Genomic DNA, 24,706 nt, shown 5'->3' with positions numbered 1-24,706 from the left:
CTCATTTTTCATTGATCTGGGCTTTTGATCCTTTTTTGTTGTTCTGGATGTCTCCAGTCACAGTCTGAGAGCTAACCGCTTGGCACTCGGCCATGCAGAGAGCCATAACCTTTGTTCTTCTCTGTATACATCTTTCGCCATTACGATAAAATGGTCTTGGTTTCAGAAGGGGTAACTCTTGGTAAGAGTTAAAAAATCAGTTTCTGCAGGGGGAAAAAAAAAAGTTTCACATAATTCACAGCAATCTTGAAAATTGTTTTAAACCAGGCTGGTTTATTCTTCACACTAGTACACAGAGACTTGATTATCTTTTGTGGCACTGGTACACTGTCCACCAAAATGGAAGGGGTTTCATGGGACGATGCTAGTAGTAGTAGCATCAATGTAGTTCTGGGAACTGAGGGTGAAAGTCTAAAAGTCAATGGCTGGGGGGGGGGGGTGTCCATACAGAGATGAACCCTTATTGCATCAAAAATAGACATAATCATTAAAAATTCCCTATAAACAGTAACAGCATTCCTAGGGAGAAGGCAGCAGTGGACAAACCACAGCAGGCCTCTGTAGGCATCACTGATTTGTTCTGATGACACATTCTAACACCGTACTCATGCTTATTGTGGTGATTGAAAAGACAGTGCCTGGTGCCGTGGCGTGGTCACCACCGAGAGCACATCCTTTAGGAAAAGCTTGGAGAATGAGACAAGTGATGACATCAGGTGACAGGAGCCTGGACCGAACCAGGGCGTTTGACCTCAAGCAACCCCCCAAGGGCTGATTGATGACCCCGTGTGACCCCAGTGTGGTCCCCAACCAGGGAGTTTGACCTCAAGTAACCCCCAAGGGCTGATTGATGACCCCGTGTGACCCCAGTGTGGTCCCCAACCAGGGAGTTTGACCTCAAGTACCCCCCAAGGGCTGATTGATGACCCCGCGTGACCCCAGTGTGGTCCCCCAACCAGGGCGTTTGACCTCAAGTAACCCCCAAGGGCTAATTGATGACCCCGCGTGACCCCAGTGTGGTCCCCAACCAGGGAGTTTGACCTCAAGTAACCCCCAAGGGCTGATTGATGACCCCGCGTGACCCCAGTGTGGTCCCCCAACCAGGGCGTTTGACCTCAAGTAACCCCCAAGGGCTGATTGATGACCCCATGTGACCCCAGTGTGTTCCCCAACCAGGGCGTTTGACCTCAAGTAACCCCCCAAGGGCTGATTGATGACCTCAAGTGACCCCAGTGTGGTCCCCAACCAGGGAGTTTGACCTCAAGTAACCCCCAAGGGCTGATTGATGACCCCGCGTGACCCCAGTGTGGTCCCCAACCAGGGCGTTTGACCTCAAGTAACCCCCAAGGGCTAATTGATGACCTCAAGTGACCCCAGTGTGGTCCCCCAACCAGGGCGTTTGACCTCAAGTAACCCCCAAGGGCTGATTGATGACCCCGCGTGACCCCAGTGTGGTCCCCCAACCAGGGAGTTTGACCTCAAGTAACCCCCAAGGGCTGATTGATGACCCCGTGTGACCCCAGTGTGGTCCCCAACCAGGGAGTTTGACCTCAAGTAACCCCCAAGGGCTAATTGATGACCTCAAGTGACCCCAGTGTGGTCCCCTAACCAGGGCGTTTGACCTCAAGTAACCCCCAAGGGCTGATTGATGACCCCGCGTGACCCCAGTGTGGTCCCCAACCAGGGAGTTTGACCTCAAGTAACCCCCAAGGGCTGATTGATGACCCCGCGTGACCCCAGTGTGGTCCCCAACCAGGGAGTTTGACCTCAAGTAACCCCCAAGGGCTGATTGATGACCCCGCGTGACCCCAGTGTGGTCCCCAACCAGGGAGTTTGACCTCAAGTAACCCCCAAGGGCTGATTGATGACCCCGCGTGACCCCAGTGTGGTCCCCCAACCAGGGCGTTTGACCTCAAGTAACCCCCAAGGGCTGATTGATGACCCCGCGTGACCCCAGTGTGGTCCCCCAACCAGGGCGTTTGACCTCAAGTAACCCCCAAGGGCTGATTGATGACCCCGCGTGACCCCAGTGTGGTCCCCAACCAGGGAGTTTGACCTCAAGTAACCCCCAAGGGCTAATTGATGACCTCAAGTGACCCCAGTGTGGTCCCCCAACCAGGGCGTTTGACCTCAAGTAACCCCCAAGGGCTGATTGATGACCCCGCGTGACCCCAGTGTGGTCCCCAACCAGGGAGTTTGACCTCAAGTAACCCCCAAGGGCTGATTGATGACCCTGCGTGACCCCAGTGTGGTCCCCAACCAGGGAGTTTGACCTCAAGTAACCCCCAAGGGCTAATTGATGACCTCAAGTGACCCCAGTGTGGTCCCCCAACCAGGGCGTTTGACCTCAAGTAACCCCCAAGGGCTGATTGATGACCCCGCGTGACCCCAGTGTGGTCCCCCAACCAGGGAGTTTGACCTCAAGTAACCCCCAAGGGCTGATTGATGACCCTGCGTGACCCCAGTGTGGTCCCCAACCAGGGAGTTTGACCTCAAGTAACCCCCAAGGGCTAATTGATGACCTCAAGTGACCCCAGTGTGGTCCCCCAACCAGGGCGTTTGACCTCAAGTAACCCCCAAGGGCTGATTGATGACCCCGCGTGACCCCAGTGTGGTCCCCAACCAGGGAGTTTGACCTCAAGTAACCCCCAAGGGCTGATTGATGACCCCGCGTGACCCCAGTGTGGTCCCCAACCAGGGAGTTTGACCTCAAGTAACCCCCAAGGGCTGATTGATGACCCCGCGTGACCCCAGTGTGGTCCCCCAACCAGGGAGTTTGACCTCAAGTAACCCCCAAGGGCTGATTGATGACCCTGCGTGACCCCAGTGTGGTCCCCAACCAGGGAGTTTGACCTCAAGTAACCCCCAAGGGCTGATTGATGACCCCGCGTGACCCCAGTGTGGTCCCCAACCAGGGCGTTTGACCTCAAGTAACCCCCAAGGGCTAATTGATGACCTCAAGTGACCCCAGTGTGGTCCCCCAACCAGGGCGTTTGACCTCAAGTAACCCCCAAGGGCTGATTGATGACCCCGCGTGACCCCAGTGTGGTCCCCAACCAGGGAGTTTGACCTCAAGTAACCCCCAAGGGCTGATTGATGACCCCGCGTGACCCCAGTGTGGTCCCCAACCAGGGAGTTTGACCTCAAGTAACCCCCAAGGGCTGATTGATGACCCCGCGTGACCCCAGTGTGGTCCCCCAACCAGGGAGTTTGACCTCAAGTAACCCCCAAGGGCTGATTGATGACCCCGCGTGACCCCAGTGTGGTCCCCAACCAGGGAGTTTGACCTCAAGTAACCCCCAAGGGCTGATTGATGACCCCGCGTGACCCCAGTGTGGTCCCCAACCAGGGAGTTTGACCTCAAGTAACCCCCCAAGGGCTGATTGATGACCCCGCGTGACCCCAGTGTGGTCCCCAACCAGGGAGTTTGACCTCAAGTACCCCCCAAGGGCTGATTGATGACCCCGTGTGACCCCAGTGTGGTCCCCAACCAGGGAGTTTGACCTCAAGTAACCCCCAAGGGCTGATTGATGACCCCGCGTGACCCCAGTGTGGTCCCCAACCAGGGAGTTTGACCTCAAGTAACCCCCAAGGGCTGATTGATGACCCCGCGTGACCCCAGTGTGGTCCCCAACCAGGGAGTTTGACCTCAAGTAACCCCCCAAGGGCTGATTGATGACCCCGCGTGACCCCAGTGTGGTCCCCAACCAGGGAGTTTGACCTCAAGTACCCCCCAAGGGCTGATTGATGACCCCGTGTGACCCCAGTGTGGTCCCCAACCAGGGAGTTTGACCTCAAGTAACCCCCAAGGGCTGATTGATGACCCCGCGTGACCCCACTGGCCTGTCTAGTGCCTGAACTTGACCCTGGTTCCCATGTTGGGTTATTCCTTGGGTGCATGTGTCCCACCCAGTCAGCCATTTACTGGTTTGCTCTGTGCAGTGTTCCTTGGCCTGGTGACACGTCTCTGCAGTGGCAGTGGTGTAGTTCCCACACCCCGTGGCTGGTGGGTTTGGGTTCCCGGCTCTCCATCAGTCGCTGGGGAGATGGTCACTGCACCCCCCCACCCCCCCTGAGCCCCTCACCCTGTGCCCCCCCCCAGCAGCCTGGGCTCTGCCCACCTCCCGCTTGCTCCGGTGCCTCCTGGCTTGGCTACGCAGGAGCGCCCACCCCGCAGCACCTCGCGCATTCAGTTTTACTTCGTAATATGAGGGTGATGATGCTGCGGTTGGCGCAGGGCGATAAAAGCTCTCAAGCTCCTGCCGCGCTGCGTACAGCTGTCCATACGTACCTTCGCCCAGAGCCGTTACAGTCATGCCGTGTTTAAAAGACATCAGCGCAGTTTGAACCCTCACACCAACGCTCTACTGACTTGACATCCATTAGCAGTACACATCACTGAGCATTGGGTCCTTGATGACCACCACCCCCCCCATACAGGTAAACAATTAGTCCTTAACGAGCTTGGCCTAGGTCAGCCAGGAGTATAAAACAGCAGAGCTGGGGTGCTGGGGGTAGCAGTTGTGGCTTGGGGCTGTGGTTTATGCAGCTTTTACAATGAGTGGGAAAGAGTACTTCTTGGTGAAGGAAGCTAGACCTGAGGTAGGACACCTTCTTTTTTTCCTTGTCTTTTCTCATTATTTACTGGTGGTTTAGTCTTCTCCTTCTTACTTTGGAAGGTGGGAGCACAGCACCCCTCCTCTTGACTGAATTGTTTTATTTTTGAAACCAGGACTTGCCTTGTGGGTTCTTTCCAGCGTGTTTCCCATTATCCTCCTGGCTTCCTTTGGCTTCACCAGTTATCTGCTCTACCTACTGTACATATTTTATTTTTTTCACACTTCTTGTATTTCTTTCTTATGTTTAACATGTGCTAGTGTCTTCCCCTTTGTGCTTACTTACTCTGAAATAGCTAAGAAAATAATACACACAGAATGTCAATTGCTGACTTTGCTCTAAGAAGTGATGCTGCTACAAAATGCTTACACGCAGCCACTGGTTACATTCTCTTTGTGTCTGTGTTTAAGTCTCACATCTTGCTTCGCTTGTTTATGGTTTTTGTGTGCCACCACCACCTAAGGTACCTTGCTCCTCAGCAGGTTCAGCCACAGTGGTGAACGTCCCTGTTGTAGTCCTCTTGAAGGACTATGTGTTTACTGACGAGGCTGCTGAGATTTACTCTGGACATGTATGCCCTCAGACATGAGTAACTAGAGAGGCTTTCCCCCAGCAGGTTCCCAAGACTTACTTCAGTCATGTATGTCCTCAGATGTGAATAACTGGGCAGGTTTTCTCCCATTAGCTGCCTTCTGCTGTTGTGGACCACAAGAAGTGGAGAAGCACTGCTGTCCTTTCCCGAGTGCTCTCTGAAAGGAGGGCTCCAGCAGCACCGTAGACCCAAAGGGCTGCTCTCCTGAAGGCCAAATGCCTCTGCAAGTGTCCGAAGAGCTGGAGGGGCTTGGGCTGGGGGAAGAGGTTGCCTGCTCTTCTCTCCTGGCTGCACTGCTGAACTCTGAAGGGAAATCTTCAGATTCTGCCATGAGCCATCCAAAGTCCTGAAAATGAAGAGGAGTGAGGGACAACTACTAAATTCTTCTTCTCTGTGTGTCTGTATCTCACCTGGAGAAGGGTGAATGTTGTCTGAAATCAGGAGGAACAAAGTGCCTCCAAGATAAGCTGAGACAACCCACTCCATGCAAGAAGATGATTCTTCATTAGACCCACTGATAGGATTTCCTTCCTACCTTTGTGTTCAAGATCTTATGAAAGAGAGAAAATCCCAGTCTTAACATCTCTACTTGACTCAGTCTCAAAATCTAAGGTTGCCTCATGGAGAAGGAAGGAAATGCCCAGGAAAGAAGACACAAAATCAACCAATAATAACAAAAATAAAAGCAAGAAATAATAAATAACTGCCCAGCCCAGAATTTGATTGGGGCAGCCACAATCCAGATGCACTTGTGCCTTAATGCCCAGACACAGGGGTTTTAGCAAAGCACAGCAAAAATACCCGCTGGGAAGACAGAGGTAGCTAACCTCAGCTGAGTTCCCAAGCTTCTTCCCTTGTGCCTGGTGGGAGCCGTCCTCTTCACATCTAGTACAGCAGTTCAGAGGACGCCGGTTTTGGTTGCCAGCCTGCACCAAGTGACCTGCAGTGACAGACCAGGGGTTACAGTCAGCATGTGCTCCTGGAGATCAGAGGGGACAACTAAGGGCTTCACCCCAAGACCTTGGCTACAGTAGTTGAAGTTGTGGCTAAATCTTCACTTTGCCTTCGGTGGTGACAAGATCGATGCTGGAGGAGCTGTGTATTCTCCCCAGAGAAGCCCAATCAGGTGACAGAGGCATCCTGACACGTAAAGTAGGCAGAGTGGGACTTGTGGGGCGAGCAGTCACTTGCCTTCCCATGGCGTGCCTGGGGACATCGTGTCCCTCTGCCTGGCTAGATGCGTAACAAGCCTTTCCTCTTCCAGGTGCAGCCTCCAGCACTGTAAAGAGACAAAAACCTTGAGTGTGTACAGATTTGTTGAGTGCAGAATACTGCAGGCATAATTTTTAGAATTTATTCCTGTTGGAAGATGAGATTTGGATTGTGTAGCCTGTCATAAAATGAAAAATCCGCCTAGATTTAATGACGACATCTGATTTTTACTTGATTTTGTCACTGAATGTTTATGGTTGTCTCTTCTGTAGAGTATCTTTACAAAAGGATATAAGGCCATGTTGTGTAGATGACATGTCTTAGATGTCTAAGACTAGAATACATTCTTCCTCAGAAAAGAATACAGTTAAGAAAAAATATTCAGGTTTTTTCAAATAACAACCCAGTATTTCAGTTTTATTTTCACTCTCTGTATTAGGTGACTTATCTATCTGGTAACTCTCCAACTCAACCAGAATGTGAGTGCTTTAGGATAGGTTATGAGACTTTAAAGCATTATTAAATCAAAGCAAATAACCCTTACAGAACTGTCATACTAGAAAATGGTAATAAGAATTGGTCACGCATTAAAAACCCACAGGTATAGATACGCTGTTAGAGAAAGGTACAGATTTAGCAGTATTTGGGCAACTGTAAATACACGAAAGGATAAGGCTAAGCAGCATTTAATTTTCAAGCTGCATAGATTTTTCACTACTTCTATAGCTTTAGATGTGCCATGCAGCTGTTGCTGGTTTGAGGAGACAGAAAGGAAAGAGGAGAGGAGCAGAAAAAGGTCTGAAGGAAAACCAGGCTCAAAAGCCCTTTCCATTCTGCCTGCGAGTCTATACCTGCCTCTAACAAATGGCTGTGGGTTTCCACCTGTTATATCACAAGGTCTATTCAGCAAGCAAATGTCTGACTGTGGTATAGCACTTCAAACACTCTATGCTCTTACAATCTATTTTGTTTGGGAGTGGGCATGACATAACTCCTTGCTCATCACTCAATCTTTCCATCATTTTCTTTACCTTCTGGCAGTGCTTGGATTTGTTAACATCTTGGGGTCTCCTTTGCACCTTCCTGAAATAAAAGAAAAATGCTCACAAAAAAAAAATCTGCAGAGGAAAAGACAAGGAATGACACCATCCTGCAGAATTGACTGTAACTGGATGTGATTTCAGGAAGACAAATCTACGAAAGAAAACTGATGGGTCACTTAGGCAGTTGATGTAGCTCCTCTCTGCTTCTAAGCTATTCCATTGATGTGTGTCTTCTGTTCTTCATCAGCAATATAATCCTTTCATTATTAGATATCCATACAATAATATCTGAGGGAGATCTCGGGGCGCTCCATGTTATTTTACCCTCAACAGGAAACTTTCAAAGTAGTCTTAATTTCCAATTTTCAGTCTTGTGGCTCAGGAGTACAGACAGAAAAATGAATGTGCACATTTCTGCTGTACTCTTAACAAAAAAAAATATCCCTTTCAGATGGTCTCTTATTCAATCTCTGATTTAAAATTTTAACTGCAATGTTTTGTTGAATTTCATCCTAAAGATTGCTTGTTATCCATGCAGACTCAGGGAGTCGGTTTCAGGTGGCTGACTGCGGGACTGAGAGTGTATTCACGAATGCACAGAAATCCCAGTAACTTCATAATTTGACTATGTCCTGAGCTTTTGATGCTAAACCAGCTAAGCCCTTGTTTTTCTATTTCTTCCCTTTCAGAACGCCAGTACTGGGGTTCAGACCTGCAACTTCCCGAAATACCTTTTGAGGAAATCATATACAATGATGAAAGTGCGTACAAGTGGCTGTGCATCCTAAAGAAAGTGGGAATCGTGCTCCTAACAGGAGCTGCTACTAGGCAGGGAGAGTTGGTTAAACTTGGCCACAGGATTGGGTTCCTGCGTCTCACTTTCTATGGGTGAGTTTGGTTTGCATTATCCTTGCTTTGCTGGCTATGTAATCACCTCTGCTGTGTTTCACTTCAGCTTGCTGGACCTCTTTTGTGGATTAACTTATTAAAATAAGGTGAATTTTTTTTTCTTCTCTGTACGTCAGAAAATGTGGTGTCAGTTAATATTCTGTTTGAGAGGATTGCTTTGCTATCACAGGCAGGGTATGCAAAGAGCAGCAGCTATAACATTAACTGCTGAAAGAAGGAAAAATGCCTGGAAACAGATGATGTCAAATAGAAGATAACCACAAGATAGCCATACTTATCTATACCATGGACAAAATCAAAAATCCCCAATCCAGTCCCCTTCTGCATAGAGGAAGTTATCTGTACTGAAACTTTTTCTTAGCCTGATTTCAAGTCATAGAAATAGATAAGACTTAGATGATGTTATGGGGTGTCTCGCATCAGTGAAGTTGGGCAGAACACCCATTTTCCTGCTTTCAACCACACCTGCTCTGGAAAGCCACAACCAGTCCCAGCAAGCATTTTAAAACTATCTAGCAAAAGTAAGAGCTCAGCCTGCAGTGGCGCAAGTAGGAACTTGTAAATCATATTTTTGATGCCAAGAGGTGGTAGACTGACCCTCTGCCTCCTCAAGTACCTACTAGGTGAGTAAACAAATGATGATGGTAGCTCACGTCTTGCTGAGCTGTGTCAGTGATCTCCATCTAGCTACCTGTCCCTCCCCCCCAGCTGTTGGTATAATTTTTTTTACAATGTATATCAAAAACCCTATTACTAAGATGTAATTATTTTTTTAAAAATAATTGACAAAAATAGATTGTAACATTTAAACATAGTTGTGATGTCTTGGTGCCTAATTAGTGACCAAAACCAGGACATCAGGACTTCCCATCTGAAAAGCTCTCTTCTCCCCCATAATAGAATAAAAGATGATAAAAATTATGGCAAGAGTTCTTCACTTTGCTTATTCTCTGAACTAGAGGTAAATCCAACATGCGGGCAACAACCACTGTGTCCTCCTTTGGCTAAAAAAAAAAAAAATAATCTAAAATAAATAGAAGTGGGGAAAAAAAAATCCAACTTGGCCAGAAAGACCACATTCCTGCAAGACTCTGAATCAGAAGGAAAGGTGTTCTGCTCCTTAACGCTCCTGTGCAAAGGCACGTATGAGCCCCGCCGCAATATGCAGTGTGGGTGAGGTTGGTAAGAGCCTCATGGGATACCAAGCAGGAGACACTAGTCCAGAATGGTTGGGGGGAGAGGTGTACAAAAGGTCCCTTCTTCAAGCTATGATGCTTATTAAAACTTTTTGTTACATCTCCATTTTGCAAGTGTTATTCCATCATTAGCTATGGAAAAAGATACTGTTGATGCTGCCAGCTTTTAAATTTAATGAATAATTTCTAAGAGGCAGAGAAATAGCTACTGTCATACTATACCATATGTATTGTGATGCACTTCTAGCAGTGTAGAAGTTGCTGCTTACCCAATCTCCATCCTTCATTTTTGTTTCGTTTATGTTTAAAGTCAACCTGTTTGTGCAGAATTTTTCCCCACACTTCGAATCAGAACAGCTGGCTCAATCTTCTAGAAACTAGCAGAAACTGAAGTGAACTCATAGCATGTAGAGCAGCCACTGAGAATTTAATTTTTTTCCTATTGTCTCCCAAAAAGAAGGGATAGAGAGAATAACTGCTTTAAAATGCCATGAATATTATGAAGCTTTTGTCAGTTGTAGCAGCCACAATAAATATTTGTAAAGCTTTAAAGGGAGTAGTGTCTAAGTGTACCAGGGTAGTTAAGATCATGTACTTTCATTAAGGTGTGGGTTCCTCCTTCTGCTTACTGTGCCAGAAGGAAAAGTGGTTTTCAAAACTGGCTGGGACTCAGTCAGGTGAATCCTACTGAAATACATGGGAGCAGAACCTCCTGCTCAACTCAGAAACCTCATCCAGTGCTACAAAACAGTTTCTACCATTAAAAGCATTCCTAATATTCAAGCACTTCTCTGTCTGGCAGTCCACTGTAGTCTGAATTTAAAACTTGCCTCATTAGGACAATAGTACTGCTGTCTGCTTCTGTTTTGAGGTGATCCTAAGAACATACACCAGGAGATTCGTAGGGGCAGCCAACCCTGATCAGACCTGAGGGTGTTTCCCAGCTCTCTGGGGTACCTGAAGGATGAAATATTCATTCTCTTTGTATCCAGGCAGCTGCACGGGCATTTTGAGTTAGGAATGAAGACAGCAAGCCCCAGATGATAATAATAAAATGTTTTGGTTATTTGTTAAAGCATACCACTAAAGAAAATACGTAAGATCTCCAAAATATATCGGGGGAGAGGAAGGAAAAAAACCCCAAAAAGCCCTAACAACAACAACCACCCCCTCACAACCTCCTCATTCTCAAGCCCTTCAACCCACACCACGGATTTGTGCTTAGGTTACAACAGAACTCTTAGTTGCTTTCCTAAAAGCTTCAGGGAAAAAGGACTGGATATAGAAGATGATCCTAAAACTGGAAATAATCTTTAAACCTGGAATAATGTTCCTGAAATCTACCATTCCATTTGGTACTCTGCCTCAGCCCTTAATTATTTGTTCTATTTAAAATTACTGCTGACTATCTGAAGCTTTGTCTGCACCACCTGGCTTGTGATAACTCTGCTGTGTTTGAGAGACTGAAGAGTTGAAGAGTCCCTTAGGGTAGAAATGCACTTTAACTGTTCAGATATACCTCCCCTGTCTAAGTTCAGCTAACAGATTCAGACTGCCCTAGGGAGACATGCTGGTTAAGCAGTTGTGTCATCAGAATGGGCTTTTTCCCCCCAATTAAAAAACATTAGTCTTGCCCCTCACTGATTCTTCCCCAATATCATTATGAAGCATTTAATAATCATTACTGTTTACCTTGTCTAAAGTCAGCTTGAATTAATGTTTACTCTCTTTAGAGATGGTTTCAATAAAAGTAATTTGTCAGGATGAGATATATAGTTATATTTAAAAGTGTTTTAATACATCCTATAAAGAAAATGCCACCCGTTAACATTCTATGCGAGATCAAGGTCCACGCTCTTTGAGCAAGTGATGGTTAGAGCTTCTTTCACTGTTTAAATCAGAGCGACTGTTGGTGTTGATTAAGCCTTATTTTTATGTTTCTTTAAGTCTTAGGGTTCACAATAAAGGAGATAAAAGGCTGTAAATCTCCTTGCTTTTCCAAAACCTATTTGGTAATTCATGTATTTATTAGGCTGTAGAAAGAGGGTTTGAAAGTTATGGAAATTTTCCAATTGAGTACAAATTCTGCATTTAAAAGAAAACATAGTTAGAATACTTAGTTTAGTTGAGCTTTGCTTTTTTTCTTTTTTGCTTTTCAAACACAGCTGTAGTACTGGAAAGTCTTGAAGTCTGGTTTACATCATGCCAACTGAGCCACCATGGTTAGATTTACTCTAGGTCATTTGACAGCTGCTAATTATGTTCCTGCATACGATTAGGTTGACTTTTACAAAATTAAATTAAAATCTGAAGAGTGTAAGGTCAAACAGAGCCTGACATCCCAAGACCAGTTTTGCAGACTAGTCTGGATTTCAGGTAACACAACCCAGCTCTGCCCCAGGGTGAAGTCAACAAGCTACGTACAGACCCACGTCCAGCTCCGGAAAAAAGCACGTATGCTCCAGCGCTGAGGAGAATGCACAGTCAGGAAAGGGCGAGGATGTGTACGATACAACGTGCGTATTAGCAGAGCCAAGACTTTCAAGAGGAGAACCAAAACCGTTCTGTGAACGCGCTTTCTTTTGCAGAACTTATTGCCAATATGCACGAGAGAAAGTAACCGTAGGCACAAAGGCAGCCGGCTCTGGAGGTCAGAGCCAGACTCAGCAAGCTCATTTGGGGCAACTGTGCTGTTCCTTACGTCTTGGCTTTCACGTCTCCAGTTCAGAGACCAGATGCTGCTTAGCTGTCTCTGAGCTGTGCTGTAAGGACGCCTTTGTTAGGGCTCTCCAGGAAAAGCATACCTATTCAAACACAGCACCCACGAGACACAAAGGGAAGCTGCGGGAACCGCGCAGCGCAGTTATCCTGCCCAGGAGGTGCGCCGGATGAGTTTGTTACCTAAACAGACAAACCTTGACCTAAAGCTGACTTGAGTCTTTAGAAGGATGCTGCCTGCCCCCGGCATCGAGGAGTTTGGGCGTTGGAGGAAGCCTATGGGAAGCATTTTACGAAAGCGAGTACCGTCTGCGTGTGCGGGGATGGTCTGCAGGCAAAACCAACACAGCTGCTGACAACTTCTCAATGCGCTGCGAGGAGTTGTTGGTTTATCTTTTATTTCTGGCTAAGAGGAGTTTCTTAAATCGCAAAGGCTGTGTATAGAAAGCTGTGCTGCAAAATGTTACACCTTTTCAAAAGGGTTGTTCTCCAGTTTGCTGCCCAGCTATCAACCAAGTCTCCTTCCTCCCTGGGCACAGGCACGCACATTGCAGCCTGACATCTTCACCAATGTTTAGCTGCTCTCATCACCAATCTGGTCATGTTAATGGTTACTGCTTTGAAAATAATAGGATTGTTTTAAATTACTCTTTGGGCCATGTTTTTTTGCTTAAGAGATCTGCTTGAAGGAAAAAAGAGAGGGAGGAAATCCTAAAATACTGGAAAATACAATCAGGATCACGCAGAAACTTTGTATTGTTATGTGTAGTGGTTTGAGAAATTATCCATAAAATATTTTTTAAAAAGTCACAAAACAAGTTTCAAATGTTTTAATACAGATGTGTATGAAGTGGTAACATGCTAAACATATCAGAAAAGATAATTGTATTCAAACATCTTAATAACCCAGTGTTAAACGTGTAATTCATCCCATCAAGTCTTGAGAAAGACGAATGGTTTTGGCTTATTTTTGGATATTTCCCGGGGGTGGGGGGGTGTAAGTCTTTTATAAGAAACAAGTTTCTTATTTTTTTACCATGTACAGCTGAAACCCAGCCTAAAAATATTATGAAAAAGAAAAGCCATCTTTTCCTATAGTATTTTTTCTCCTAATTTTAACCTGTTTAATTTTCAGATATAGTTATTGTAGTGCCTGATCTTGGTGCTCTTATGAATTTCTTGCAGTAGCAGAAGCTCTATTGAGTTTTAGCAACAGACTTAGGGCAGTATTTTACAGTCCATCTCTTCACCGCTAAAACAGAAGTTCAGTCCTTACTGGCATCCAATTCTGAGGTGGCTTTTACAACTGTAATAAAATAATAACTTTGGGTAATTCCCTTGCTATTTCGCTAGCAGCCAAATACAAGACCTACCAAATATTATAAAGAAATGGATAAATTTGGAATTGGCAAGCTTGCCAAATAAAACATTACCTCAACAGGGCCATGAATTTTAAACTGAAATGTAACTGTAATGAATGTAACCCTGACAAATGGAAAAACAAAAGCCTTTTTTCTTGTCTAGATGTCAGTTTGGTACATGCTACCTAAAATGTTATTACTGTAAAAAGTGGAAACTTCTCTGTATCAGCCATATAATAACAACAAGGGCTTCCAAACTTTTAACCTTTTTCTTTACATTATGGAGGCACGACTCCATTAACAAGGTCTCCAGTCATACCGCAATGCATTTTTCCAACCTCTCACGCCCTAGACCTCGTGTTCCTCCCTCGTCCAGGGCTGGGGCGATACAAAGGGCTTCTGTCACCCCAGCGCTCCCGCTGAAATGGCCAACCCATCTGCTCCTCCCAGGGCGCTTCAGCTGCAAGAGAAGGACGTGGGTCCCAAATCTCTTATGAATGAGACTGAGAATTTAATAAAGTGCAAGACCAGATGATTCAAGCGTGGCTTCAGTTCCTAGTGCAGTGGTTTTGCAAGACTAAGGACGTAGCAGACAGGCTAGTTTTCTGCTCGGGGAGACTGAGCCCACATTGCCACTTAATACAAAAAATTGCTACACCTGCCTGGTGCCAAATTTCCTCCTCTGTCAAACAGCCAGAGCAATTGATGTCGAAATCTGACCATAATTACTAAACCATAAACCATTCCACCCCGCTTCACTCCCCCTAAGGGCCAAGAGTCCTCTGACATTACCCCCGTTTTCTTCCTTCACTTCCCGTGCGCTCTCCCCACGACTGAGCTGATACTCCAGCTCCGTTGAGACTTCGACAATGTAAAGTTGATTTTTTCCCATTCAGCGCTGAGCTCCCTGTTAGCGTTGCTGACTTCAAGTCAGTAACTTGAGCTTTGACCGAAGCTCCTTGCGTGGAAGGAAAGCTCCTGGGGACCAGCTCCTCTCGCAAAACCTAACAGCACGAGAGCGCTGACCGCTCTTGAAAAACCTTACAGTGATTTTATAAAGTACCACTGTTCCAGCAATTCTGTACATATTGCATATAAATGAGACAAAATGTGTAAAATTGTTTTAGAACCATCAAGTCACACTGGAGCCTGTTAAATTAAAGATATAGTGAACCTAGCTCCCTTCAACACTAATGACAAGGATGATATAACGGGCTATTTTTTGGCTATAAAATTGGGAACTACGGAAGTGTGGTTGAAATTATCATACTTGAGTACTGAAGTCATGTACTGATGAATATGTGCTGTACCAAATAATAAAAAATATTTCTCCCAGGCAGTTAAACACATTTGCAAATATTCAAGGAGGTTTTTCCCCCTGGCAATTTCAGAAATTTAGTTGTAGCATTTTGCATAGTTTCTGTACTAAATTCCACTCCTAGACAAAAGTGTTTGTACGCTATATATAACTCATTTTGGTCTGCATGTTCTTTAGCCTATTTTCTTTTTAAACTATTATTAAGAAGTAGTGCTAGACACACACCATCTGAAACATAATATATTTGGTCTGTAGCATTTCACAAGGGAAAATGAGTTTCATATTTTCTTTTAAATCACTTATGCTCCTGTGATTACATGGACTGCCTATGGTGACTTACACTTTTCCAGACAAATGTCTGGATCTATAACACGTATCTGCCGAGGACTGTCTTCAATCATGTGAACTCCATACAAACAAAACATGTGGTTCTTGGTCTTAGATTCTCCTGCATGGTGTGTCACTCAAAACAGATTGTCCTGCGGCATGATATATTCATGTCTCTGTCATAACTACAACTTTTTTTTCCCCCTTGCAGTTGTCAGTAGACTTTCTTACTGAATTTTGACGAGTTTCAAGACAGAAACTATGTGACAAAGTAAATGGGGGTAGTTCTCAGAAAGAGCATCAGAGAAAGGGAAAAAATTACAAAACCTTTCATCAAGACATTTTCCTTTAGCAGCAAGTCTTCAAGTTATGGGAAAGATCCCCCTGCAAAGGATACTCTATATTTTCTAAGATCATAAAGCTCTTAAAATAATTTTTGGGGAAAGTTACATAGCCTTTAACAAGTCCGTATTTCATTGATAATGTGCTCCACCTGGCAGGGAAAAATGGAAGGTTGATAAAAAGAAATGGGCCAACTTCCACTCTCTTACTTCAGAAGCCTCAGGAATAAGATGATGATTTATCCCAGCAGATACCTCTTGGTTAGTGTTTTCAACTGATTGTTGCATTCAGCAAAGTACCGCCACTGGAAAGCCATCATCCTTCCAGATACCGTCCCGGGGCCAGATGTCCCTTGGCACACTTCAGTTTCTGGCTTGAATCTAGGACTGCCGGAATAAGCCTTCCTTCCTGGGGTGAGGAGGCACTGCTCAATCATTATTTCCTTACAATTTACAATATTTTCACGTTCAAAGATGGAATGACTCTTTTGTAGGGTGATTTGACAGTTTCAGTGTGCACTGGCTAGCATGCTGGCTGCCTGTCTTAACACGTTTTCTCTTTTCCCTTTCATTATAAAGACCAACTTGGCAAGTGCAAGACAAAGCAGATGCTAACAACGTGGCTTACACAACCGGGAAACTATGTTTTCACACCGATTACCCTGTTCTGCAGCACCCACCTGGGGTAAGGTCAATCTACTGACTTTTTCCCAACACAAAAGGGGAAAGGGAAACGTTCCTATAGCGTGAAATATGATTAGCATTCAGTGACTCTGAATTTTGTCTCAAAAGATCAATGTAAAAATAACGATATATTAATCTGCGTATAATAGTCTATATACACATGGATATGCAATATATACATTATGATGTAAGTTCTGCATAACAAGACCATTATGTATGCCATAATTTTTAAATGGAAACTCACAAAATATTGAGAATACTATATGAGAAAGCCCATTAGGCTTTTGATGCTGCTTTCGTTATATTGAAGAAGTTGGGCGTCTACATGCTGGAGTCAAGTTGTGACATCTTAGGACATGTCTGTTCACCTCAGGAGGAGAACATATTAGAAGAAATATGATTAAGATATTATATTCTGTTTTCTATAAATTGAAGTTAAACCCTTATCTGCTCTTTCATAATTAGACAAAAATGGGCATTTTGTAAAGCTGGACAACCACCACTGAAAATACATTTTCACCCAGTCCCTGTCATATCAAAGCCTAATCCACATAATTCACCAGCGAACTGAAAAGTAGTAGGAACCGGTACAAAAGAATAACGATAACCCTGGGAAAATTTGCATCTATAAACTTTATACCTACAACTTCCCCTTCTCTTGTTGCGGAGTACTTTGTATCAGTTGTTTCTATAATTAAACAAAAAAACCAGTGGAATTATCCGCAAGTAAGTGCCAAATATTCACACTAACACCGCCTATTAAAACAATTTAGATGCTGTTCATTAATGTGGAGTAAGAATGGAACAGGGCTTCATTAAGAGATTTGAGTTTCCCCCTTCATCGCCATCATGAGTGTGCGTGGAGCCAGCTGGTGAGGAGATTGTGGGACAAACCCTGTTCCCTGCACCTCTGTCTCCTCCTGGTTTGGTCTGGGGTTTTTTTTGTTCTTTATCCTAATGGTCTCAGAAATAATTCACCATCATGGAAGGGAAAGGTGAACGCTGTCACCACTGGTATGACATGTATTTTGTGTAGTTCTCCAATGCCACAGGGAGTTTTACTGCCTGTGTCAGCAGCTCAGGTTTGCACTGGTGCAACCAAGAGCCCAGGTTAGGCTTTCTGCTCCGTCTTACGCCTTGGCAATTTCACTGGGAAGTGAAATGAAACTGTCTTAATCTTACTTTATGCTAGAGACACCAGGCCTGTTGCCTTCTACAAGAGCCACCTTTCCCCTCCTGTGAGCAGTTAATTCACAGTAGTTTTTGTTTCTGCAAGAGAAAACCAATCCTTGTTGAGATAAGACTACAACAGGTTAAAAATGATATGACTGCCACAGCGAGGGACTCAAAGGAAAGAAGCGAGACCAGAGCTTCGCAGTTGAATCGCAGGTTGCAAGCATTAGAAGATATCCCAAATGGGATGGATTCATGAAGATGCTACTTTAATTTTCTGCCTGTGTGATAGTGGTGGCAGAGTGCTGTGAAGCTGCAGTAGTGGGAACTCAAGTCTTTTGCTGAAAAAAAACAAGCCAAAACAAAAAACCAAGACCACAGAGATGAGGAACTGATACTAATGAACGGTTAAATATGCAAGCTAATTCTTCTGGTAATGAAGGATATTCATTATCTGGATATTAATGCATTCCAGGTTCAGTTTCTCCACTGTATAAAGCAAACAGCTGCAGGAGGTGAAAGCGAAGTTGTAGATGGATTTCACGTAGCCAACAAGCTGAAGAAACAAAACCCTGAAGCGTATCAGATCCTGTCCTCTACTGCTGTAGACTATACAGATGTTGGGGTGGACTACTGTGATTTTGCTGTGCAATGTAAACAAAGGATTATAGAGTGAGTAGTTTCGACAACATCGAAAAATAGAGTCCCTGTTGTACGGGGGAGTGCATGTTGGTAGGAGAAGGTCTGCTCCTGCCACCTTGTGGGGAAACACTGGTTTGACTTGCTCTGGTGTTCTTTTGGGGGTTTCCTTTGTTCGGTTGGGTTTTTTGCCAGTGTATTGCTTGCTCTTTGCTTCCTACCACCACAGCATAGTTTTCCTTATTCGGGAAGTGGGGGTAATTAGAGCAGGTCCTGGGTACAGACACAGGTTAACAGCAGCTGGGTCCGTTAGTAAATTCCAGCAAATGTACATCTGCATCGTGCCAGAGAGGTCAGAACTTGAAATGTTTAGATTAAGAACAATGTATTATAAAACGATCAAATGCAAATGATCATAATTGATTCAGAATTTAAAGATTTTGCAATTCTACAATTAAAGTGTATAGAATATAGATGTCTGAGGAAATCAAGTGTCTACACTTTCTCCTAGATAGCCTTAATTATCAAAATCCAACCCAGTAGCAATCTGAATTTCACTGTAGAAGCACACTGAAATTCCAGCAGGAGAGTTCAGTTGCTGTTTAACCATCTTAAAGTGTTTCAGTCACAATATAATACATTCCTTTGCCTTTCCCTCTCTGTTTCATAGCGTGGATTCCAGAGGCCAAGCAGTTCGCATCAATTATAATAATGCGACAAGAGACACGGTGTTTGACATACCAGCTGAAAAAGTGAGGCCGTTTTATGCAGCTCTAAAGGAATTTGATGATTTATTAAACAGTGCAGAACACAAGTTTACTTACAAGCTGAAACCAGGTCAGTAAGTTGCTTCTCCTCGCAATTATTTTTCACATGTTTTTCCTAACAGTCAAAACACTTGAGCATTGTTAGCGCTGGTACTGAGAGGAAATTTCAGTCCTTCTCTCGCCTATTTTATTTCATAGTGCATCTTTACATTCATCCCATAGATTTCTTTTGCCATTTTTACACTATAAAGAAAAAAAAGAAAGGCCAGGGGAAATAGACTCTACCTATTGATTAGTCCAACGTATCTTTATACTACATCACAAGCCCATACCGTAGAGGAAATCATCACTCATCACATCAATAGCACCACAGATGGGAAATATCACGTGTAAGACTTCTGTGCCATCCCAATTCGGTATCTGTTCATTAAATGATATACAACCACATACTTTTTCCTCCGCTTCATTCGATGCGGAGTACAGGCATTAAGCCACACGTTACGTCTTTTGTTCTGACGCTTCAATTTGTTAGTGGGGCACCTTCCTGATGGGTGCAGGAGTTGCAGAACATCTAGAAGATGATACAGATGCATTAAGGTGCCTAACGCTGGAGGAAGCTGAACAGCACCGCGGGAAATTCAGTTATCGTCTCTGCTTAGACCAAATGCCAGCGTAATGCCAGATGAGTCACCAAAGGCCGCTGCTGCTGTGCTGCGTTTTCTGGGCGGCCTATGCAAGACATCTGGAGGCAGGTTTGCAGAAGTGCTAAATGCTCTAAGCTTCAGCTCGAGTTGTACAGGGTTGCATTTTAAACATAAAACATGCCGAAAAAATGCCCTTTACTCTTTAAAAGTCACTCTGTGCATATATTTAACTACTTTGGCCTTAATCTCTGTCTTTTCATTCCCCGGCTATAAAATAAAGATATGAATAGTCGCTCATCTCCCCAGAGATGTTACAAAAGTAAATTCATTAGTGTATCTGACTGCCTCATGTACTATGATGCTAGTGTCTTTAAAACGTCTACGAGGAAATTAATCTCTCTCTATTGGGAACACGCAATAAAATAATTTATAAGATCACATAATAAATGGTAAAACAAAGTACCTCACATTACATTAGTACCATCCATCTCAACAATTAATGCACCAAAATGGTGGTAGAGGGGAGGGGGAGAAGGAAAGAAAGACTATAAGGTTGTTTAATCAGAAATTTATCATAACAGTGGCACACAAGGGAGAAAAATTAAAATGGCACACTAGACTTAATTATGTGATTTCCTAACTTTCAATAGCTTGATTTTGTTCTCATAAAATTCTCTTACCAGGGATCGTAATGCAGGATGTGTATAGTACAAATAGTACCAGACTGATCAAGTAAAAAGCATCACTAGTGTCTTTCACCCTTTTTATCCTTCCTGTGGATTTGCTGTAGTTGCCTTTCCCCTCAAGGCTTGCTTTTCTCAGCATGGACTCCCCTACCACTCCACTTTTTAACTCCAGGTTATACAAGAAAAGAAGCAGAGGTCGTAAGGGACCTGCCTCTCTGCTTGAGAACGACCAGCTAAATTAAAATTACCATGCCGTTGCTGCGTATCTCCAGAAGCGCTACCTGAAATTACTGTTCCCTAACTGTTGATATAAATATACCTCCATGTTACCCATTTGAAGGAATCAGCTATAACATACCAAAATTAAACTTCGTGCAATCTCGTTGTAGGAGACGTAGTGACGTTTGATAACTGGCGCGTGCTTCATGGTCGCCAAAGCTACCAGTCGGGATCAGAAGTGACTCGTCACCTGGAAGGTGCCTATGCAGACTGGGATGTGGTCATGTCAAGGCTCCGGCTCCTCAGGAAGAGGGTCCTGAATAGGGACTGAGCTTTCTTCTAACTAGAATGAGCTAAACCTAGATTGTCTAATCTCAAAAAAAAAAGAAAAAATATTTTAAAAAAAAGTATGTTTTCTTTTCAGAAACTAACATCACGAATGTGTTTTTGAGTTCCATAAGCTAAGAAACCTGTTGTTCATAACAATATCAGATTTATGTGTGCCCTGGTCTTTGATCTATAAAATGCTTCGCTACCTCTGTCACTTTATTTGCTTTTTAAAAATCAGTGTGCAAAATGGCTTGAAAGATTATCACTTGACTGGGTATCACAATGCCTTAGTTCTCCTCTACAAATATACCTGCCCTCCCTAGAAAGCTGGGAAGGGAGCGTCAATAAAGAGCTTATAAGTATTACTTACTAAAGATTTGTTATGAACAGCACCTTCCTCTATTTTCAGAGAGGCATCCTTTATTGCCTAAATCATAACTAAAATTCATTATCAAAATAAGCAACCACTGCTGCAGAGTTATTTTTATATACATACCTTTCTAGGTAGAACTCCCCTTTAATACAAGATCTCCTTCTACAGATGCTGTATTCCACACACCCCACTGTACGCGCGATGACTGTCACAGCCACAAATCACTTTTACTACATTTCTAAGTCCATAAACTCAGAAATCGTCGAGCTACCAAAGAACGTGTCATGTTAATTTTCCTCCGTATTAGGAACAGAAATAAATCTCAGTGGCGAGGTGGCAGATGGGGCCAGAAATCCCATCAGACGCTGTGCACAGATGTAATTAAGATCTGCAGGGCAGACAGACTTTAAAGTCAGGAAGAGGAACGCTGATGCCGCTTTGCAGCTAGAAATCACAAAGCACAAGAGGTGGTTATTGACTGCACACCTGAGAGAGGAGTGGCGACCAAACTCAGATCCGTTTTTGTGACACCGAATACAAGAGCATGCCGCCGGCAGGCTCGGTCTGCAGGGTATTTTCCTCTAGGTTGCATTCTGAATAGAGATCACACTATGGAAAAGTCACTGCAACTAAAGTAGGGGGTTTTTTTTTCCCCTATATTCAGATGATAAATTCAAAAAGAAAGAATTTTAAAATACTTATTTATACCAAACACCATGTCCACCGAGTTTATTTTTCGCTGTCCTTATAGGCGCAGAATTAACAGGATGTCCTCTCACCTGTGCTGCGCGCCCGACAAAATAACCACACCCCCACCCTCAGATCTGCTCTGTTCAACTGTTTATTCTCAAACTATTCCTTGAAAGTCAAATAAACTCTAGTCTCTTCCTAGTAGGCTAAAACAATATAACTACAGAAATAACTGTAGAATTAAATTTGTTCACGTAAAAGACCCCTAGCATAAGGGAGACCCTAACATCAGCTTGCAAACACTTCCATAGCTTCTACTCATCATTTACAGCCAACAGATGTCTCAGCTGAATAATCAAATAAAATAAATTAGGATTTGGTCATGACCTAGCATAGAGCAGACCGAATCTATTCCTCTTTACTAAGTAGTGAAATGGTTTTTGTCAAAGTTTTGACATTAAGATGTAATGTAACAAAACTGGCTTTTAGGGGTAATCTGATTTCTCCGTGCCTCCTTTAATAACTAATTTTGGAAACATGAGGACAGTATTTTTTGCCTTTACTATGAAAGGGGGAAAACATGAGGAAAGGTTAATACCTATATTCTGTAAGACACCAGCAGTACTGTGCTTTAACTCTGATATTTTCCCTATAGCAATTTAGCAAAGATTGCAATTTATAATTTTAAAACCAGACATCTTGGCCTTTATACCAATGGTTAATAGGAAAGAGATATTTTCTGCTTTTATTCTTTACTTTTCTAAAAACTGTTTTGTTCAAATGTCTGTTTATTAAAAAATATTCTGGAACTGATTACTGTTTGGGGCTCAGATCTAATCACACCCATACCATCTTGCACACAGATATGAAGTCATTATTGTTTGTAAATATGATTAGAGCTGGACTCATTCACGTTTGTCCCATATATGTAACATAGAGTTAAAATACACCTAAACCCATAGATTTGAACAGCAGCGGGTAAAACAAAAACAAAACAAAACCCACTAAAACCAAACCATAATTAATCAAGGCTCTCAAGGCTCTCGATGGATCTATAAAAACTCACACAAGAGGTCCCTGAAGTTCGTACTTTATGCCTGAGAGATGTTGTACTTTATATAACCACACCTCCTTGAACTGTCTGCATTCCCCCAAAATACGTAGTATTAATGTTAAATACATAAAATAATTTTTTTAAAGGCAGCTTTGCAGATCATAGGCGTACACCACAAACCCAGACAAGATGGGTGGGTGTAGGAGTACTGTTGCTCCAGGTTCCCAACACAATAATCGCGCTGCTGGCGTGCAAGTTGCAGCACATAAATCCCTTAGTGTTACATATAAACATAATTCAAGCTACTATATGTTCAACAAAGTATTCAGGCAGAGTAAAAATAATGATAAAAGCTGTTCTTCGGTGGAAGTGCGAAGTCCTGCACAAACAAAACCTAATCCCTGCAACACCTCCGTGAGCCATGGCATGATACCCAATTTAACTGGGAAAGGGTCAGACTACCACCCCAAACCTGATGCACAATCAAAACTTATGTTTCTGGCTGCCAACCCTCTGCCCAACTTCTAGGATCCAGCTACAATCCATATCACCAATTTTAATGTTAAACATGTTTGCATATTACTGTAGTCGTACTGGGAAAAGAGTATTTCGGTAACCATCTGCAAAGTAGATCTCCTAATGACTGTGCTGGTACCTGGTCAGGCTAAATAATAGAGGAAGCCCAAGATGGGTTTATTCTATCTCCAAATCCACGCCCAAGAACGACATTGCAAAGCTTTGAGATAGGTCTAGCTTTGGATCTGCCCACAATACTGACACGTGGGGTGACCCAGCACGGGTACCCCAGCCTTCAGAGACTGCCAGGCACAACTGTCTCGACCGACTTAGGGCAGCAAGAAAAATTAGCTGGGAAGAGGCGTTTGCAAGACAACTCTGGAGAAGCTTTGGGCTGTATCCAGAGGGTGCTCATGGACACAATTTCACTTAGCTGGTTGCAGTCCAGAAGTCATAAGGCCATGTTACCCTTGTGCTCCTCATGAGCCATCAACTATTCAGCCTGTGGTCAGCAACCGGCTGCACAGTAGGCTCACAGCCCAGGTGGAGAAACAGGAAAAATATGTATCAATTTGATTATTTGCAAATGCAAATGGCTCAGACTCCATTGGTCCTTTCAGGTTTATTTGCTGTATTCATTTTTACTGTGAGTTGGAGAGGTAGTTATACTCATTAAAATAATGATCACTTTGTGGCTTATTCTTCCTTACTCAAAAATACCTTCAGCTTCTAAGTTATTCGTACAAGTTGACAGAGTAGAGAGCACATACCGCTGCTTAAAATTCATGCTTCTGTAAATTCACAGCAAATTAAATGCAGCCTTTCATCACATGTGCAATATATTACTCCTGGAAAATATGTATTTTTTCTGTACTGTGTTTTTCTCTGACACAAATCAAGAGAAAGTACTTAGCGATCTTGTCTCAAATTCTCCCTAAGGCAAATGAGATTTTATTCTAATCTATTCATTCACAAAGCTAATTGTCAGTTAGAGCAAGTCCATATTTGAAAGTTTCATGCTGGAAATATGAAATCACTTTTGGTAAAAGCTCGCATAATAAATATAGTTTACACACACATTTTAAACTTACAGCAAAAGATCCCCCCACCCCCCGTTATGCCAGTCCAGTAGTGCCAAAAAGATGGTGAAGACCGAGATGGAGAAGGAACACAAAAATGCACCTCCCCTTTAAACAAAAAACAAACCCAAACAAACAAAAAAATCCACACTAAACCAAAAAGTATATCACAACTGCTCATAAGAAATCCATTTTTCCACATTATGTCTGATTAAAGT

The 24,706-nt window shown here is 43.6% G+C and overlaps 1 protein-coding gene across 6 annotated transcripts in view; it reads left to right on the top strand.

Moving 5' to 3' along the window:
• BBOX1 (gamma-butyrobetaine hydroxylase 1) overlaps positions 1-22,652 on the top strand; it is a 42,358-nt gene extending 19,706 nt beyond the window's left edge. For 5 of the 6 annotated variants that reach the window (XM_075755322.1, XM_075755321.1, XM_075755323.1 and 2 more), the window contains 5 exons: positions 8,154-8,352; positions 16,214-16,319; positions 17,967-18,163; positions 18,801-18,967; positions 20,617-22,652. In XM_075755322.1, coding sequence (XP_075611437.1) covers positions 8,154-8,352; positions 16,214-16,319; positions 17,967-18,163; positions 18,801-18,967; positions 20,617-20,777 — 830 coding nt within the window. In that variant the 3' untranslated portion in view covers positions 20,778-22,652. The remainder of the gene's footprint in view (positions 1-8,153; positions 8,353-16,213; positions 16,320-17,966; positions 18,164-18,800; positions 18,968-20,616) is intronic. The other variant, XM_075755320.1, reaches the window with a different exon arrangement.
• Positions 22,653-24,706: the final 2,054 nt, after the last annotated feature.

Source organism: Balearica regulorum, chromosome 5 (genome assembly GCF_011004875.1).
Source record: "Balearica regulorum gibbericeps isolate bBalReg1 chromosome 5, bBalReg1.pri, whole genome shotgun sequence".
Taxonomy (NCBI): Eukaryota; Metazoa; Chordata; class Aves; order Gruiformes; family Gruidae; genus Balearica; species Balearica regulorum.
This window is presented reverse-complemented; position numbering and strand designations above follow the sequence as displayed.